At 39.6% G+C, this 20614-nt stretch overlaps 2 protein-coding genes across 8 annotated transcripts in view; one reads left to right on the forward strand and one right to left on the reverse strand.

Annotated features, from left to right (window-relative positions):
- The window catches only part of SCIN (scinderin), a 56581-nt gene that overhangs the window by 15637 nt on the left and 20330 nt on the right, over positions 1 to 20614 (reverse strand). The window contains exons 6-9 of the mRNA XM_039343794.1: positions 19163 to 19295; positions 18046 to 18134; positions 2082 to 2297; positions 465 to 586 (exon numbers count right to left, since the gene is read on the reverse strand). Of these exons, the coding sequence (XP_039199728.1) occupies positions 465 to 586; positions 2082 to 2297; positions 18046 to 18134; positions 19163 to 19295 (560 nt within the window). The remainder of the gene's footprint in view (positions 1 to 464; positions 587 to 2081; positions 2298 to 18045; positions 18135 to 19162; positions 19296 to 20614) is intronic.
- Positions 1 to 20614, forward strand: part of LOC120308158 — a 31141-nt gene that overhangs the window by 602 nt on the left and 9925 nt on the right. For 3 of the 7 annotated variants that reach the window (XR_005556768.1, XR_005556764.1, XR_005556766.1), the window contains exon 2: positions 9176 to 9260. The exons of 1 other annotated variant lie outside the window; for it this stretch is intronic. Coding sequence is in view for 1 of the 6 variants with exons in the window: in XM_039343797.1 (XP_039199731.1) it covers positions 5190 to 5822 (633 nt within the window). In the remaining 5 variants the exon portion in view is untranslated. Of the gene's footprint in view, positions 1 to 4826; positions 6377 to 9175; positions 9261 to 19303; positions 19988 to 20614 lie in introns of those variants that run through there. 3 more of the 7 variants (XR_005556767.1, XM_039343797.1, XR_005556765.1) reach the window with 3 other exon arrangements.

The raw sequence follows: 20614 nt of genomic DNA on the forward strand, positions 1-20614 counted from the left end.
TATGAACTGGAGTAAACTCTTGTCAATTTCACTCAGTTAAAACAAAACCAAAGGAATAGACAGCAGTCCCCCAAAACAAAAAGGTCAATATTTCCTTTTTGGTAGGCATTCAGCAGCCCAATACAAAAATGGCTGTTAAAGGCAGAGTAGAGATACAGCTTCATATCAACCAATTAGAATGAAGACATTTGTTTAAAAAAATGGAATGAGGTATCGGCAACCATTTTTGATGCCGCTCAGAAAACTCAGGTGAAGGTCCTTTTCTGAGAAAGCTGAGAGCTGACAGAGAATGATGTCATCCATTCCAGCCATCCCAAAATAATAGGAGGTCCATCCTTGTCCTAAGATAAGCTGAAGTACAGAACTATGCTTAGTATGACTCTCTATGCCTGCAGAAACCCAAAGTTTTTGGACAGACTATTCAAATCATATTAACACAGTAATAGCACATTAACTAAACATACCATGTGTAGATAATCTTGCCCTTAGGGTAGGTATACAATACGATGTAGCAGTCACCACCATAAAACTGCCCATAGCTACCCGGTTCTATAGGGATTCTGCCATTACTTTCAACTCGCCAAATCTAAGAAAAATAAGGTATCAATGGGAAACTACTGTACACAGCTTTTGTAGATCCTCAAACAGAATTTTTGATACACTATTATTTCCTGAGTGATAATCTGTCTGAAATCTTTCACAGCAGAAATAAGTATATTAAGGTATAAGCTTAAGATTTTTTTTTGTATTTAGATACATTAAGGCACACTTATAATTTGATACTTAGATGTCAAAATAATAACTCATTCACATTTACTTAATTCAGATTTGGTACCTCAGACATCTGTGAGGAAAATAAAAAAAAAATAGTATCCTACATTACAACCCCTTAAATGGTCTTTTATTTGTGGCTTGACCAGTCTATAGGAACACTAATGAGGAAATCATTCATGTTATGTTTTGTTAAGAAATCACACAGTATAATAATTCTTATCTTCCTATGTAATATGTTAGAAGGGGAGAAATTACCAGGTTTTTTTTAAAAAAAAAAAAAACCTGCAAGAGATTCTGCAAATGACAAAATCCTTTTTCCAATTCATTGAATTCGGGTTCTAGATATCTTGGGAATTCAATGGAAATTTTAAGAAGCATAAAATTGAATGAATGCTATTAGAACAAGAGTGCAAGATAATTTGTGTCTCGGATGCATTTCTGAAGGTCGTATCTGGTTCATTGATCGGAAGTGTGATAGGTAAAGAAAATAGATTGAACCTAGTTAATGCAGTGGTTCTCAACCTGTGGGTCGGGACCCCATTTGGGGTCGAATGACCATTTCAAGGGGGTCGCCAAACAAGGCTGTCCGCCATTTTTTCCCCCTTTTCTTTGGCCACGCCCCTGGCACCCGGTGATGTATAAGTGGTTGGGGGTCACCACAACATGGGGAACTGTATTATGGGGTCACGGCATTAGAAAGGTTGAGAATCACTGAGTTAATGCAAGGAATATTCTTTGCTGTAAAAAGAATAGTACAATTAAATTTGTCTTTCTGCATATCTTGCAAATTCTTAATCTTATTAACTTTAATCCTCAGAATATAAGCATGTCTCACTTCCGTTCTTTAATTAATTATAGACATGGGAAGTGATCATCACTGGGAATGATGCATGCAGGGATGGCCAGGGGGGAGATGTTTTTCTCTCTCTTCTTTACCCCTCCCCTGGTGTTTTTCTCTAACAGTTGGGGGGAGGATTTCCCCTTAATACGGTACCAAGAAAGCTTTTCTGAAGTCTGGGTGGGGAGGCAGAAGTGAAAGAACAATCAATTGCCCTTCCCGTGACTCAAGGATCCAAAATAAAGTTTGCCCCACTTGCACTTGTTAAATAGTTAAAGCATTGTGCTAAAATGTGTCCGTGTATCTCGCAGTAAAGTTTTATATTTACGAGCCAAAATACTTCCATTAAAATGTGAATTGTGAGAGTGTCTGGGATAAAAATATTATAAAAATACCATCATAAAGCAAAACAACTGAAACAATAAGTATTACAATTTGACAGCAACATAAGGTCAATATGCATAAATACCTCCACTTTCCCAGAGCCATCATCTATCATGTTGTGCTGGGCTGCCATTTGGGGAGATTCATGTAACTTGCTAGCATCAAATTCAATTGGTTCAATTCTTGCCACTCTCTCCATGACATGCACTTTTCCAAATCCATTGCTTTGATCTTTGTCTTTCCAGTCTTTAAAGAACTGTTTGAAGATGGGTGTCTCACCTCCTTCTGGAAGAATCTGAATCTGTATATCAAATCATAGAATTATATAAAAAAATTGAAATATGTGTAATTACCAGTACTATTATTTTCCTACACTATACGAAAATAATACCAGACAGTACTTGATACAATCTCTAAATATGCCCTAGATCATAGAGAGATTGGATCATATTCCTTTGGGATTTTAGCAGGTTTTAAAATAAACAAACAGAAAACAATAATGCTTACTAAGAATATGGTCCCATAGGACTGTGATATATTGACTAAAAAGTCTGGTTTTAGGGTTGAGAAAAAGGTAAAATATCTGGAGGTCATAATGACAAATACAAACACAAAACTGTTTCAAAATAACTATGTGCCTCTTTGGAATGATATTAAAAAGGATTTATTAAGATGAAATAAACTGCATTTATCACTACTGGGTAGAATTTCTGTCTTACAAAAGATGTTTTTTTTGTTTTGTTTCAGACATTACCAATACTTGCAATTGATACTCCATTTAAACAATGGCAGAGGGATATTTCTAAATTTATATAGTAAGGGGGAAAAACCAAGAATTAAATATAAACTATTGCAAGATGCTAAGTAAAGGGGGGTTTGACTTTACCAGGTTTGAAATTGTATTTTGATGCTTGTTGTTTGGTTTAGCTAAAGGAGTGGATGAACCTCCAGAATAAGGGCTACTTGATTAAGATTTGGATGGCAGTTATTTATGTTATTATAAGGTTAAAGTAAATGTTGATTTTAACAACCACTTTGTTTGACGTGCCATTCTAAGAGTCTGGAATAAATATAAAAATTATTTTCTATGAAAATGCCTCTTTGGGTGTCCCCTCAAGAAGCTTTTTTTAGAAAAAAATGGTGGTGAAGCTGGACTGGTGGACTTACGGTAAAACAATATCATTTAATCTTGGCATTAACAGAGGGATAGAATCAAGATCACATGAAGTATTAATACCACTTTACAATGCCTTGGTAAGGCCACACTTGGAATACTGCATCCAGTTTTGGTCACCACAATGTAAAAAAGATATTGAGACTCTAGAAAGAGTACAGAGAAGAGCAACAAAGATGATTAGGGGACTGGAGGCTAAAACATTTAAGGAACAGTTGCTGGAATTGGGTATGTTTAGTTTAATAAAGAGAAGGACGAGGGGGGACGATAGCAGTGTTCCAATATCTCAGGGGCTGCCACAAAGAAGAGGGAGTCAAGCTGTTCTCCAAAGTGCCTGAAGGCAGGACAAGAAGCAATGGATGGAAACTAATCAAGGAGAGAAGCAACCTAGAACTAAGGAGAAACTTCCTGACGGTTAGAACAATTAACCAGTGGAACAACCTGCCTCCAGAAGCAGTGAATGCTCCAACACTGGAAATTTTTAAGAAGAGACTGGACAGCCATTTGTCCAAAATGGTGTAGGGTTTCCTGCCTGAGCAAGGGTTTGGACTCGATGACCTCCAAGGTCCCTTCCAACTTTATTACTACTATCCTATACTCAAATCTAAGGAAAAGAGCTAGAATCAGAAGGACAGATCTGCCATTAGTTTACATATTTACAATTGAAAGAAAGATTTAAATTAGACAAAAAGAGTTATAGTTTGACTTTGTCAAAAATGAATTGAAAATCCTACTGTGTGGTAGTGATGAACATATTATTACTAAGGTTTATAAAACATTATTGAATTTGAATTTGGAAAGTGAAGATGTAAAACATTGTATGATTCAGTGTGAAAAAAACTTTGAATATAATGTAAAGCTTGAACAATGTAACTGTAGGCAAGCTAGAAGCACATGGCAGTTCTAATGCAAGGGGTGTTCATAGGTTGACAGTAAAGCTTGAACATTGGTAAAATATGTTGGCGAAAGGTTTAAAATTTACATTAAATTATATTTTGAAAGAATTTTTTTATAAAATGATGTATTGTTGATATTTAACACCAGATAAGTTATCAAGAATGTATAAAAGTACTTTAAATGAATGTTGGAAATGCAAATGTAAAGAAGAGACTTTTTATCATTTGTGGTGGACATGTGATAAAGGAAAAAAATATTGGAGTAGGACTCATATTTTAATATAGAACATTCTTAAAATGACTTCCGCTTTCGGATCGAGGCATGTTCAGTCGTACGAAGAGACCTCTCTCTTTGTCGGCTGTTTTCCCTCCACCGGTAGACCCTTATGTGAGTCTTAAATCGCCCTGGAGGGCCGACTACCATCAAGGAGGCTTTTGCTTGGCTGAGGTGGAGCAGCGGCTCCTCCTGCAGTCCGAGCTAACTCCGTAGAGCCGACGGAGAAGAAGATAGGCAAGTAAAATGGCCGATCACTTAGCTGTGACAGCTGAAGTCAGAAAATCAGCATAAAGAACCACCATGGTGAATCCGGGTGAGACCTTTCCTCCCTTTCTCTATCCTGACTATTTGCCTGTAAAAAGTTTTTGATCACTTCCCTGTCTTAAGAGAGCAGTGTCTGTCTACTTGGGAAAGAAAGTTTTAAAACAACTAAAATAGTTAAAAGTTTTATTGACTACTCGATTTTTCTCTTTGAATACCTAGGGGCCCTGAAAAAAATAAAAAAGAAACGCTATATTTTTTACTTTATCTATTATACTGGAGACACCCGCTTTTGCTTTTTCTGTTTCCAGAAAGAGATAAATTTTTACCTATTTGGAAGAGTTTACAGTCCACTGAGGACATCTTGTGGCAAAAAGTGCCATTACAACTGTATTTTCTTTTGCTATTTGAAAATGAATTTGACCTTCAAATGACAACAAAAGGGAAAAGATAAAAGATTTGCAACAGCTGTGGTGAATTTGCTTATTAGAATTTTGGAGGTGGATATTTGTTGACCTTTTTGAAATATAACCTCCACTAAAAGATCAAAGACTATTCTTAATCAAAGACTATTTCACCATTGAAATGGAGGAAGCTTATCTACAGCTCGACTATGAACTTATATTGGAAAAGATTTTGGAAACTACAAACTATATGAAAGCTTATATCAAATCTTGGAGAAAAATCAAAGATGATACTAGAGAACCACAAATTGACTTTCAACCATCGGTTCAAACTATAGCCCAAAGAATAATGGAGGAAGAACACAGTAACCCTAGAGAGGTTCCTACTCAACAAGATATACAATTGAACGAGACAGAGGAACTGCACTTACAATTTAATTATGAACTTACAGTAGAAACTACTAAGCAAATTAATTCTACACAATCTTACTTACGACCTATGGAGAACATTGATGATCAAAGAATAACATTAACTCAGCTATTTGATCTCCCAAAAATAACAGAGCTTGACATTCAGGTACAAGTTATTGAAAATTGTGATAATGTGGACAATCAACTAGCAACTACAATAAGGAATAAAACTGACTATACTATTCAGACGATATTGGAAGAAAGAGAAGAGAATTTTGACTATTTTGATATATTGAGAAATAGCTTTACCCAAATGTTGAGGTTTGATGATGCAGAGGCTTTATTATGGAAACCGGTTTGGCATAGAAAAAAAGCTAGAGTTAGGTTTAAAAATGTGGCTTAAAATTCCACTGAATGGGTTAAAAAGGTTGTTGACACTTGGATTGTTTTAATAACAAATGAAATAGGTGATTTTGTAAAAGGTTATTTTTTGTAACAATATTTGGTATTAGAGATGGTAAGTAGTTGGAGGGGTAAATTTTACTTAATTGATTGATAGAATATATATTTAAAATAGACATAAATGTAGTTTTTTGGACATATCTTTATTTTAACCAAGATAACTATTTGTAATAGAGGGAGAAGACGAGGTAAATTTGTGATAAGAGAAGTAATAGTATTAATAAATGATGCATTAGTTTAAGCAATAGGCTATATCTAAAAAAATGTAAGGATGTTGCTTTTAGGGATAATATATTTATATTTATCTTAGTTAGAATCATCATGATAGGGAAAAGAGAAATGAGAGATGCCCAAAGTGTTAATATGTCTATATAAGTTTAATTGGAATATGGTAATTTTCAAAATAGTAAAGCTTAAAAACAGGACTTGGATTCTTATAATTGAAATGTGATTGATGACCGATTGGATTGATTGAGCTTTTTTTATAAATGTAATAATTTTAATTGGTAAAATAATATGTGGGAAATAGAAAGGGAACTTTTAAGGAATTAATCTGTATGATATATGTATGATTTTGTTCTTGGATAATTGATAGCCCAATCACCACGTTGTTTCTCAAGCACTTTTATGTAAAAATGAAAAAAACCAATAAAATTTCTTCATAAAAAATAGAACATTCTTAAAGTGAATATAAAGATAAAACCAGAAACTTTTCTTTTGGGTTTAATGGAAGAAGACTTGGAAAAAAAATTGGAACTTTGATGTTATATATGTTGATGGCAGCAAGACTACTTTAAGTATAAAAATGGAAGTTTCATCCCCATATTGAATGAATGGCTGCAAAAGCTGATGGAGATGACTAAATTGACTGTTTTGATAAAAGAAAAAAATGTAAGGACTTTTGTTTCTACTTGGAAGCCGCTTCTGGACTTTGTGCTTGAGGTGGAAAAACACAAAACTTTGATTTTGGTTTTTATTGATTAGATAGATTTGTTGATATAGAAATGGCTAGTTTATATTACTATGTGAAATAAAAAGTTGAGGTTTGATGTTACTATCTTATTTTACTGCACTAAAGGGAGTCGGAAGTCAACGCCTTTTTTTCTTTTTCCCTTCTTTTCTGCACTCTTCCCTTCCCTTTCCCTCCCCCTATCTTTCCTATTATTTGTTTTTGTATTTTTTGTATTTTTATATTATAAACAAATAAAAAGGAGTAATAGATAATATTGGATCATATTCCATAATATTCTGGAATAAAAACAAGACTGTAGAATTATTTCAAATCTACTCATCATGTGTCGCAGCCAATATTGGTTGGCTTTCTTCTTAATGATTTGAACGCTATCAAGGGGCTTATGAACTGACCAAAATACAACTGGTACTACTGTAGATTTCTTCCAAATATTTGCAATCTCTAGTTCCAAACACCAGTATTTTGTAATAGTTTCTCATTCCTTCTTTTCAGCCTTAGTCTCTTGGAATAGCTTCACTGATAAACAAATTATAGTTATTTTCAATGACAATGATATCGGTTTAATATCTTTCAGGTAATCAATCTAAAGATAACAAAATATACATTTTTCTCTGTCATTTTTAACTACATTATAGTGAATTCACATCACAAGTAATTCTCATTAATAGTGAAGCCATAGTTTTTAATAAATGCTGAGGTAATATTTTGCAAACTCAATCATGCTTTTTATGATAATCAATCTGTATTATTTCACTATATTCAGTTTTATTTGTTTCATTCTTATCTCAGCATCTATTTTCTAAACTAGTATTTCCTATTTGGGCTTAATGATGTTTATATATAGGATCTGTGCCTGGGCAACAAAAAAAAAAATTATTCCTCTTTTCTTTTTTTTTTTTTTATTGAACATTTTTATAAATTTTTACAAAAAAGACAAAAAAAACAGAAAAACAGAAAAAAATACAACAATTCAAAAACAAAAAATACAAAATACACAAAAAACTAAATATAACATCCCCTTCCACACACACCCCAGAACACCCCCCCTTCCCCCCCCGAGCTTCCCAGAGCAGAATATAGGCTTAATTAAAAAGGAATTAGAAAATATATATGTAAAAAGAAAATGAAAGTTTAAAACTAGGAAATATATATATATATATATAAATTATAAAAAGGCAACATGATATTTTTTAATATCCAATTTAAATTGTATAAATTCTATCCATTTATCCCAAACAGCAAGAAATTTCTCTTGCGTTTGACCCTTTAAAAAAACCGAAATCTTTGCCATTTCCGCCAGATAAGACACTTTGGAAAACCATTCCTGCAGTGTAGGCAAGGATTCCTTCTTCCAATATTGTCCTACTAACAGCCTTGCGGCTGTGATCAAATTTAACATCAATATAGCCTCCTTTGTATCACAATCAATAGTTATACCCAACAAAAATAACTGCGGAGTAAATTTTACCCTCCTTTTAAAAATTCTCTGGATATTCCACCATATCTTAATCCAAAATGCTTTTATCTCTTTACCCTCTTTTCTTTTTTAATGTACCATTCCTAATCCATTACCATATTCTAGTACTGTCCAATTATCCATTAGTATTTTTCAAAAAATGTTTATTGAGTGCTTTAATTTTCAATTTTTCTAATTTTATTTTTAGTTGTTGCTTTTTATAGTCATGTCTAAATACCATTTGTGCAAATAGTTTTTTCTGAACCATTCTCCCCAACCAGTCCATGGAAAAAATATCTTCCATGAAATCAACCTCTGGTGCCAAAAGATTGGGGACAACCACTGTCTAATAGTAATCATTAAATCATTTTTTCCTCTGTAGCTTGCATGCAATTCATCAATCCTAGGTACACTCCAATTTTTTATTTTTTTACAATTTCTGAACCATTTTTCTCTTTAAAAGTTTACTCTTTTCTCTTTAATTCATTTTCAGTAATGTAACTCTATTCTATCCTTTTGTTGTTTTAAATGGGATGATCCCATGGTTGTCCCAAAAACATTGCAACATTGTTTTAAATATTTATATTTATATCAACAATATTTATATCTAAATATATTTATTTATATTTATTTTAATTTTGCTTAGATTTACAAACATTATTTCACTCTGATGGTACTTGGAGTCAATATTCCTATAGAATTTATCTTGATTAGCTCTAAATGTTAAATGTTGTTTGAATTGGCTTTTATGACAATTATATTACTTGGTGTGGTTTTTTTCTGATAATAATTCTGATATAATTCTCTGTATTAGTCCTTGATTATGAACTGTGGTTTTGATTCTGATGTTGCCCTGCTTTTTTAGGTCAATCATTCATTTTATTTTGATTGCCGATGAGCAAAACAGATCTTTAAAAACCAGAATCACCTTTCACTTGCCAAAAATCAAGGTAATTTTTAGAATCAGTTTCAACTGTTTGTTTTTTCCTGTTTTCATAGTTTTAGATTCTGCAAACTGCTCAGATCTTCCTGTACTTTTTTCAGTTTCAATTCTAAGTGAACTTTCCAATCAGGGTTTTTTTTTTTTCATTTATTTTTGTTCCTTACTTTCACATATCATTTGGTAACAATGCAAGCAGCACAATACATTAGCAGCTGATTTGTTTCACAAGTATTAATGCTGAAATGGTTTTCAGGTTTATGTTCTGAAATATCCCAAATAAGAATCTCCTCTTTGTTTGCTTTAAGATAGGTAGTCTCATTCTTGCTATCAATTCTCATAAGTTTTTGATGACTTTTCTAGCCAATTCTTTTTGCCTTTCATTTGGTTTTGGTTGCTGGAGTCTGCAAATTGCTGCATTTTCTTGCTTAAGTAGTTCATTTTCTTGCAAATCTTGACTCTCCTTTTCTATTTCTGGTTGACAGATCAAGAAAGCTTTACCATGCATTTGCAGTTACTCAGATTTTTCCAAACCCTGTACTCCCTCAGTCTATTGTTATTTTCCAACTAGGTGATCATTACTTTTTTCTTTCTGCTTGAAATGTCTGTTGCATTTAAGTAAATGGAATATTTATGCTCACGCAAAACAAATAGTAGGTGGATCTTTCTGAGGCACTCCTCCAGAGCAGGATTTTTCAACCTTTTCACAGATTGTATCACTTTTAGGATATGGAAATATTCGAGTACCACCAGTCGCCTAGCAAAGTGTCAAAAACTTGATGACCAAAAAAAGGGAAAAAAGTGAAAAAATACAGGTAGTTCTCAACTTACAACAGCTTGCTTAGTGACTGTTCAAAGTTACAACAGCACTGAAAAAAGTGACTTATGACCATTTTTCACACTTATGATAGTTGCAGCATCCCCCATGTTGAGTCCGTGGCGGGAAGCAGACACGAGAAGCAGTTGAAGTTCTCAGTTTTCTTTATTCTGCGTTCAGCTTACAAGTAGATGGCTTCAGCAGCTCCCCAAACCTCCCAACTTCTTATATAGACATTTCCCGGGTAAATGCGATACTTTTCCCGCGCCAGCACCCGCGCATGCGCACGGCGCTGGCGACAGCCTGTCTGGTCCCGGGCAGCTTTGCACCTGCCCGGGACTGCCTGCAAACGCCCGAGCCGTTTGCAAGGCTCGGGACATAACACCCCTTTCCCCCGGGCTAAAACTACTACCAACATATAATCATTTATTTTATGCAGTGTTCTGCTTCTCAGTGCTCCTATCGTTACCTGGCTTTTGTTTAGCCAGCAATGTTATGTAATCCTCTAAGTATTTAGGAGACTTCTTTGCTCTCTGTGACCTTCTCAGCTCTGGGTTACTAGCATGAGTTCCCTGACTGGAGGGAGATGTGAGCCTGTTCTCCTTATTTTGCCTTGGTGCCTTCCAAGGACTGTGCCCCGCTGCCTGGCCTGCTTGCTCGCCCACCGGGCTCGTCAGGCCAGGGCTTCTGTCACTTTGTGACCTGGTTGACCTGCCTAGCTGTAGACCCTCGGGCCCCTTGAAGTGATAGCCACTGCTGGGCGTCTCTGTTGAACCTCCTAGGTCCGTCCAAGACCTGTCAGGAGGCTGTCCATTCCCTGAACCCCGTTCTGTGTCCGGGCTTGTGTGGGTTTCTGTACTTTCCCAAAACTCAGTTACTCCCTGATTTGGGCTAGAGGTGTTGTAGTCGGGACTTGGTTCCTCGACCACCTCCCTGTATGTTTGACCCCCTGTAGGATTTGGGGTAAGGTCAGGCCAACCTTGGGGATTGTGTGCCAGCTCTCTTGCGGGGAATGATTTGTTGGGATGCCCCCGGGTATCCTCCGTGACTGGAGTGCTGTGTGATGTGTGTGGAAAGTGAGTATGCCCCCGGGGTGACTCCCTGGCTGGAGTAGGCGTGGATGCCTGGTAATTAGGTAGGCTCATAGAATTCTTGTTCGGAGCTCTCGCGGAACCCTGGGATGGGCCGTTTGTAGCTCCATCAGTGGAGATGGGCAGCAGCTCGTGCCCTTCCCTTTGCTCCAAAGGGTCCCCCTCCCCCCCTGGAAAAGACCCAGGAGTCTCATCTGAAAAGTCCCGCCGAGGGCGGAGTTGGTCGATGTGCCGACGCAGGACACGACCGTTGTCCAGGGCTACCTCGTAGGAGAGAGGACCTGTGACCCTGGAAATAGAAGCGGGGACCCATGTATGACCAGGCCCGTAATTGCGAGCCCAAACCGGGCACCCACAAGTAGTTGTCTAGGTGCCCTAGGATGTGAGGTAGATGAAGGCAGTCTGTCCGGATGCAACCGGTCAAGTTTAGTAGTAAGTTGACGCCCCCAACGAAGTTCAGCTGGGCTTCTCCCTGTAGAAGTGGACAGTGTGGTGCGATAAGAAAGGAGAAAGTCAGCCAACCTGTGATGCCAGTCCCCGTAGGTGAGTCTTTTCAATGCGTCCTTTGTGATGCGCACCATACGTTCAGCCATACCGTTGGTGGACGGGTGGAAGGGTGCAGACGTGGCATGACGAATCATGTTTGCCTGTAAGAAAGCTTGGAATTCGGAGGAAGTGAATTGAGGGCCGTTGTCGGACACAATGACATCTGGCAGCCCGTGTGCAGCAAAAATCCCCCTCAGTACCTGAATAGTCTTTGCAGTGGTGGTGGATGAGACAGGTACAACCTCAAGCCATTTCGAATGGCTGTCAACAAGGACCAAGAAGAACTGGCCCTGAAAGGGTCCAGCGTAGTCAATGTGCACCCTAGACCATGGGGACTGTGTTTCCTCCCATCTATGCACGGGAGCTTGGGGCATCTCTGGGCGAGATCATTGGCACAGGAGGCATGCATGCACCTTAGCCTCAATATCTTTATCTAAACCAGGCCACCACAAGTGGCTGCGCGCAAGAGCCTTCATACGAACAATGCCAGGATGACCCTCGTGGAGGGATTCTAAGACCCTAGTCCTCATTGAGGTGGGAATGACAACTCTGTTTCCCAAAGCAGACAACCCTGAGAAAGGGACAGCTCGTTCCTTTTGGACCAGAAACTCTGAAACTCAGGACTAGGGCAGTGCTCAGGCCAACCAGACAAAACCCAGGAACGGACACGTGAAAGTGTGTGATCTGTACCTGATTCAGCGGCAACATCCCTGGCACTAAGAGGGAGCTCGGGCAAGGCTTGGATTGATAGAATGTTGACAGCTGGCGCAGGGTCAGCTTCTACTACTGGCAGAGGCAATCTACTGAGGCCATCAGCATGGCCCATTTCTTTTCCAGGCTTGTGGAGTAAGGAAAAATCATATGCAGACAAAAAAATAGACCACCTAAGCATTCTAGGGGAAATGATCTGGGGAGTCTGCTTACGTGTGGTAAACAGTCCCAGCAGAGGCTTATGGTCAGTGAAGACCGTGAAGTGCCTGCCATATAGAAAGTCATGGAATTTTTTAATTCCAGCAACAACAGCCAGAGCCTCCCTATCTATCTGAGCGTAGTTGCGCTCAGCAGAAGACAATGTTCTGGAGTAATATGCAACAGGAACCTGAGTTCCATCAGACCTGAGGTGGCTCAGGACAGCTCCAACCCCGTAAGGGGACGCATCACAAGCGATGCACACAGGAAGAGACTCGTTGAAATGTGCAAGTACACTGTTAGAAGTGAGTAAGGCCTTGACCTCATTGAAACTAGCCTCATGTGTTTGTGACCACTGCCACACTGCTTGTTTGTCTAATAGCCTGTGAAGAGGCTCAGCTACACTAGCTTTTTGTGGAAGAAAAGAATTGTAGAAATTCAGGAGGCCCAGGAAGGCCTGAAGTTCGGCCTTGGAATTTGGCCTAGGTGCTTCTAAAATAGCAGTCAGTTTGGATTCAGCAGGGTGAATCCCAGCAGCATCAATTTTGAACCCCAGAAATTCAGTAGAAGGCACCCCAATCATGCATTTGTCTTTTTTGAGCTTGAGGCCTGATTTCCTGAATCTTAACAGAACAGCTCTTAGCCTTTCAGCTAGAATGTGTGTGGAGTCTCCTGCAATTAAGACATCATCAAAGTAGGGGCAAACCCCTGGTATGCCCCGCAGTGTGTTTTCCATTACGCTTTGGAAAATCCCAGGAGCGACATTCACTCCAAACTGCAGCCTTTTTACCTTAAAGGCTCCCCTGTGGGTCACAATAGTCTGAGCTATAGCAGCATCATCATCAACAGGCAGCTGTTGATACGCTTGAGCTAGGTCAAGCTTTGCAAAAACGCGCCCCCCCTTGAGGGAGGCCAGAATATGACTGACCACAGGAACAGGATAGGCATGTTGCTGCAATGCCTTATTCAGAGTGCATTTGTAGTCAGCACAAATGCGAATGTCCCCATTTGCCTTTAGAGGCGTGACAATGGGGGTCTCCCAAGGACTGGAATCAACAGGTTCTAGGATTCCCTGTTGGATCAGTTTGTCTAACTCAGTGTCAATTTTACTTTTTAAAGCAAAAGGGACCCTTCTTGCTTTAATTCTAATGGGAGTGACAGTGGGGTCTAGCTTTAAGGACACAGGGGGTCCTTTGAATGTGCCCAGCTGGGGGCTGAAAACATCTGCAAATTCTTTGCAGACTTCCTGTAGGTCGAGTGTTTGTAAACTGTTGAGTCCTGTGACGTGTATCCCCAGGGCCTCAAACCAATCGAGTCCTATGAGACTCGTTCGTTCACCCCCTACTACTAATAAGTCTAGTGGACCTTCAAAACTCTTGTATTGCACGTTAAGGGTGGCCTCCCCCTTAACACACACTCTTGAATTTTGAAAATCTGTTAACACAATGTCAGAAGGCCTTAACTTGGCCTGAGTTCCACTACCGGAACAAATCTTCCTAAATGTATGCAAGGAGATAATTGAAAAGGCAGACCCTGTGTCTAGTTCCATAGATAATGGAACCCCTTGTAGCTTCACCTTGAGTGACAGCTTTTTCTTAATGGGCTTGTGTGTGCCTGTCCTAAGGATGCTTCTTTGCGAAGCGCAAAACCCTACCCTATTCTGGCTGGGGAATCTGGTACCTTTCAGGCGCAGTTCTTCCTGAGGTTGTACCTTTCGTCGGCCCAGACACACAGCTGCAATGTGTCCTTGTTTGCCGCATGCCCGGCAGGTAGCGGAGCGGAACTTGCAGTCGGTTCTCCTGTGGCGACCTCCACAGCCGATGCACTTGAGCGGAGCTGAAGAGCTTCCCTTCTGTTTTTCTTCCTTCGTGGGGTGGAGACGGTCGACTTCCTCGTCCGGATCCTCCTCGGAGTTTCTTTGGACGTCTTCCTGGTGCACGGATGCAACCTCTGGACTGTTTCTGATCGGCCGCATGTTCTTGACAGCGCCGCCTGCTGCTTCTTCTGCGGTGACTTCCCTTAAGGCATCTTGGTAGGACAATTCTTCTTTAGCGAAAAGTCTCTGTTGTAGATCTCGATGCCTTAACCCGCACACGAATCGGTCCCTCAGTCGTTCTTCGAGGTCTTTGAACTCGCAGTGCTTGGCGGCCTTCCGTAATGCGGCGATGAATTCTTTGGCCGACTCACCGGGCCGTTGATCCCTCTGCTCGAAGGTGTGGCGCCATGCGATGACGGACATCTTGGGGTGGAAGTGCTCCTTCAGTAGCTTCTTCAGATCTGCGTAGCTTACAGACTCTACTGGAACAGGTGCTGCAAGGTTTTCTGCGATGTCGAAGGCGTCTTGGCCGCAAACACAAAGCAGGGTGGCAGCCTTCAAGCTCTCTTCCCTCACTTGGTTTGCCTTGAAGTAGTTCTCCACCCTGGCTACGTATGACTCCCACCGCTCTGGATGTGAGACGTCGAATTCCGAAAGCCTTCCGATTTTTGCCATCTTCAGGAGACGGGTCTATCAGCCAGCCTACCCCCGAATGCGCACTGGATTGGCGGGTAGCTGCCGAGTCGACGCCGTTCCGCCGCTCAGGACTCACTTGGGTAAGCTTACACTTCTTCCTTTCCAGGCGGTGTAAGGCAATCCCACCTTCGTCGCCAGTGTTGAGTCCTTGGCGGGAAGCAGACACGAGAAGCAGTTGAAGTTCTCAGTTTTCTTTATTCTGCGTTCAGCTTACAAGTAGATGGCTTCAGCAGCTCCCAAAACCTCCCAACTTCTTATATAGACATTTCCCGGGTAAATGTGATACTTTTCCCGCGCCAGCACCCGCGCATGTGCACGGCGCTGGCGACAGCCTGTCTGGTCCCGGGCAGCTTTGCACCTGCCCGGGACTGCCTGCAAACGCCCGAGCCATTTGCAAGGCTCGGGACATAACACCCCAGGTCTTGTGATTTACATTCAGATGCTTAGCAACTGACTCATATTTATGACGCTCATATGTCCCAGAGTCAGGAGGTTCCCTTTTGCAACCTTCTGACAAGCAAATTCAATGGGGAAACCAGATTCACTTAAGAACTGTGTTACTAATTTAACAACTGCAGTGATTCACTTAACAAATTTGGCAAGAAAAGTCATAAAATGGGACAAAACTCATTTAACAAATTTCTCACTTAGCAACATAAATTTTGGGCTCAATTGTGGTTGTAGGTTGAGGACTATCTGTATACCCATTTACCACACTTTTAATGGGAAACTTGTGCCTGTTTCTCTGACATTAATCTTTGCACTGTTCTATCCCCTTCTCTCCTTCTGGTTGACTCAAAGAAACCAATAGGTGATTGCAGGGGCTTTGGGGGGATGTACAGCTTCTGCAGTTGAAGTGGGGACATGGGGACATGTCTGAGTGCTAGTTGGCTATCCCCCAAAGATTCCCTAATCTTAAAATGGCTCTTGGGTGGCAACAGTTACCCAGCACAAGGGGCTCAGGAGAAAGAAAATGAGGGATTCAGAGGCAGCTACAAGTAGGGGAGGCAGGGAGGGAGGAGAGGCAAAGAAAGAAAATTAAACCTGAGTGACAGGGAGCATAATAACCCTGTCCCTACTCTGCAGAGGGAAGATCCCCATCATCCCCAGCCCGGCAGATGTCTTTCTGACCCACCATTGCAGACAAAGGGGGCTCCAGTGAGGAGGAGGAGGAAGAGGATTTAAGCAAATCCTCTTTCCCTTCCTTTGAAATAAACAAACAATTCCCCTGGCCAAATTCTCCCATTCCTCCCTTCTGAATTAAAACAAAAGAAAGCCAAGTTTTTTCTTTTGTGGTCTTTACATATTTAAACTGCTAGAAGGAAGTGGGAAGAAAACCACTGCAAGACACTCTTCTGTTTTAACCTTTTTTCCTTGTCATTTTTTGGAGTTTTCATCCTGCTTTCATGAGAGGGCAGCGTTTGGAGAGGGTGAAGCTGCCCCCTTTCCCCCCCAAGCCATCGCTGATCAAGACACCCGCCTGCTCGCCCGCCCACACTCTTCCTCCTGTCCGAGGTTTTCGTTGTCGTGAACATTTCTGTTAAGGATTGGCAGCGGGGGTGCTGTTTGGTTTTATTCCTCCCCCCCGTCTGCTGGGTGGATGCATCAGGTTTTGGTTACTTCTTTCGTGCTGGGAGGTTACCCACGAAACATGTTTGTTTTGGGGAGATCCCCACTCTGGTTGCTAAGCTTGCTTAAACCCTCTTCCTCCTCCTCACCAGAACCCCCCTTTGTCTGCAATAGTGTGACAGGAAGACCCCTGCTGGGCTGGAGATGATGGGGATCTGCCCTCTGTGAAGTAGGGACAGGGTTACTATGGTCCCTGTCAATCAGGCTTGATTTTCTTTCTTTGCCCCACTCACCTCTCCTGCTTGTAGCTTCCTCTGAGCTCCTTATTCTTGAGAGTTAGCATCTGGCATCTCTCTCTCCTGAGCCCCTTGTGCCACCCAAGAGTTGTTTTAAGGTTAGGGAATCTTTGGGGGGATAATCAACTTGCACCCCAACATCCCCCATGCCCCCACTTCAACTGGAGAAGCTGCACCCCACCCCAAAACCCCTGAAATCACCTATCGGCAATCACATGCTGCTCTAAGGAGGAACACTGGAGGCAAATGGGCGGAGGTGGGAGGCTCAAAGAGAAGGAGGCATGACCAAGGGTAGGGGGCAAAAGATTCTAGACCTGCCGCTGATCAGCTGTAGTTGCATGTACTGATCCAGGCAAACCTCACACAGCTCCAGCTGAATCTGCCCCCTAAGACTATGTGTGGCTCCCTGCCACCCCCAAGGCCGCCACCGATCAGCTGGAGCACACGCACTGATCCTGGGCTCTCAGCAGAGTCCCAGTGATACCTCACGCAGCTCTCCCACAGGCCTGTATGGCGCTGTCGCCGCTTTACCTCATCCACTTTTACACTTTTTTTTTGCAATGCTTTTCAATCCATCATATGCATATCATCTGCCAGGTGCCAAAATATCACCATGGTATGCGGATCACCAGTTGAAAAGTCCTGTTCTAGGTGCTTGTAACAAATGTTAATACTAGCTGCTTGAGAAATTTCCTATTTGTTTAGAAATGCCAATACCATATTGTCTGATTTTTCTATTTTACAAGCTTTGCTGCTTTTTAGTTCACATATATCTAATATATTTTGTATAGTTTTTGATCTGATTTTATGGTGCTTTTTATTTTGTTATAAGATTTTATGTTGGTACTTTTAATTTTGACAATCATAATTTTATAAATAAAATTAAAAATTTAAGCCTGCTCATGCAATAGTAAATACTTTTTTCATCTGAATATTTTAATATATAGGTCATATTAATATTGCTCATAGCAATTGGGTTATGGTAGCCTTACAACTGCAGGTAATATAACTTTAGAAATCTTCTTAAACAGCAGGTGTTTCTTAAATAAGCATACCTGTGTGTTGGGAGGATAATTCATTTGCAGAACAAATTCCTCAGCTGATTTCATGGCAGCTCTCCTCTCATCTGGATTAGCATTTTTGCCTTATTAATATAAAGTGATAGTTCATATTACAACAATAAAGTGGTTAGATGAAAGCAACAGTTCAGAAACTCCTTCAGAACTATTACTAATAGATTTCTTGATTTATTGCTGAATCTAAACTCAATGTGATTTGGGGGGGGGAGCATAATTTCAAATGCCATAAAAGATTCCAGCAAAAATAGTAGCAATTGATATTCTTCACTGATTTAGTCAACAAAGCTTTTGATGTGCTAGTTATGATTTATAATCAAAAGTTTAATTTAATCTAGTCAGGTTTACAGTATTCTTTATTGACTACAGGAAAGAAACCTATCATAGTAGATTTTTATAGCAGCTTTTTCATACTTGGCAACCTTAAAATGCATAGATTTTAACTCATAGTATCCCACCACCAGCATGTTTAACAGTATTCCAGCATGATGCATGTTTTACAGTATCAAGACATTCCAGGAAGCAAAGAAAAAAACAACACACACAAGCACATAAGAGATGTCTTTGACATTTTCTTTTACATGTCCTGAACAGTTTTACTTTTATCAAAGAGCCAATTATAGAGAATGGTCTACCAGGAAAACAAAGAAAGACCTTTCATCTCTTCAGATACAAAGACGTCAGACTTTGTATCAATGTATGTCCACATGCTAAAACAAAGGTTTCCTTGGAAGACTTCGATAGTGGAACTCCCAAAAGCTCAATTGCTCAGCAAATTCTTTCTGACAGGTAAAAATCTTAGGAAAGATGTTTGCATTTCTCCCTTTCCTTTTGGTCATTTTTTAAAAAAATATTTTTACTCTGCAGTTACAGTAATAAAGCAGGAGGCCAGAGTTATCTGTTGGATCCTGATATTCAATGGCCTTTCCACCTCATTTTGTTTTAAAAACCATCTGACATACTTTTCTAAGAGTATAAACATACAGAGTCTGGCTAGGACAATAGTCTCATGTCAGATTTTCCCTTCTGAGGTCAATGTCGGCATTTCCAGCTTCTGCTGGCACTTAAAAAAGAAAGCAAATAGACTTCCATTTACCTTTCCATACAAATATCTGTCTAGCAGCACCATAATCCAATATAAAACATTCTTCAGACAAAAGCATTGCTCTTGAGAATGGATTTTCTTCTGCAACAACTGTAATCTTCATAGAGCCACTGGCATCAGACACCTGAATATGCAGGACATTCACATTAAGATCAATACACAGTTCAAGTAATTTCACATGGTTACTACTTCTAAAGTTCATGTATGTATCTAAGTAAGGGATGTACAGGGGATGCCACTGCATTCCACTTTGAACTTTCAAATTTGTGCTCCTGATGCAATGAAAGACAACAAAAAGCTAGAATTTGGTTTCTCTTGTTTATTAGTTTCATTGGCTTTGCTTCAGGGTATTGTAATAACAGATTAAAACAATACAAATTAAATTTTAATTATTTAAATTAAGTAATCTTAAATAATGTTAAAATAACTATTACAGAGGGAGCTCTTCAAACAGGTTGGGAAGAAAAGAGGCTGAAGATTTACTAATAACATTTATCACACTATCTCCTAATAATCCCAATTTCTTTTTCCATAGCAGAAGGGAAGGAAAACAATTGCTGCCTTCATCTCATTTGTTTCAGCAAATTAGCGCTATAAAAAATGAAAATGCAAGAAGCCAAAAATTAAAGCCTTTCCTACATACGCTTTAATTTCCTAGTCATGCTAAATAGGAAGCATTAACATCAGCAGGGACTGCAAAGTGGAAGCTTTTCTGTTACTCTGTAAACGTCCTTTGGCAGAATACAGTCTACTTAGAAGTAAATATATCACACGTTTTGGAAATGGAAACCAACTATACAGGATCATGTATTAAAAGTATGTAAATCCTTTTCCAGTTACTTAAGGTGGTACTTTTGCATTACCAAACACCTTTCAATAAATATGTACCAGCTTTCTTTTATGTAATCTACTCCAGACATAAAAAAGGTGACAAATCAGTGTTTCATTCCAATTCATTTCCCAAAGAAACAGCTATGCTCTCATGCTTTATCTCCTCTTGTTTCCAGAAGAGGGAGTTGAACTATTATACTTTATAATTTGGGTAATTTCTTTTTTCCTTATAATACATTAGAATTCAAAAATCAAAATGACTATTTTATAGCATTAAAATCAAGTTACTGAAGTTCTTTAGAGAGATTGTCATTTTGAAACTGTATGAGCAATTGTTTAAGTCACAGACCAGAAAAACAGGATTAGTAGTTCATAGCTACCAAGCTGCTGTATGTGAAGTAGGCTCCTATTGTTGGTCACTGAGTATAACTATATGATCAAGATGGCTGACACCTTTTTCTTGATCACCTCTTCCTAAGAGAAGAGGAACTATATTAAGCAGTGGACTGTCAATTCCCTCTCTCTCCCACCAGTGCTATTTATAAATTGCTTGTGAATACATTTGTAATTACTTAGGCATATAACTGCAGGCAAATATTAGCAAATGAAATT

The sequence above is a fragment of the Crotalus tigris genome, unplaced genomic scaffold (genome assembly GCF_016545835.1).
Source record: "Crotalus tigris isolate CLP2741 ecotype Arizona unplaced genomic scaffold, ASM1654583v1 scf7180000017873.753527, whole genome shotgun sequence".
Taxonomy (NCBI): Eukaryota; Metazoa; Chordata; class Lepidosauria; order Squamata; family Viperidae; genus Crotalus; species Crotalus tigris.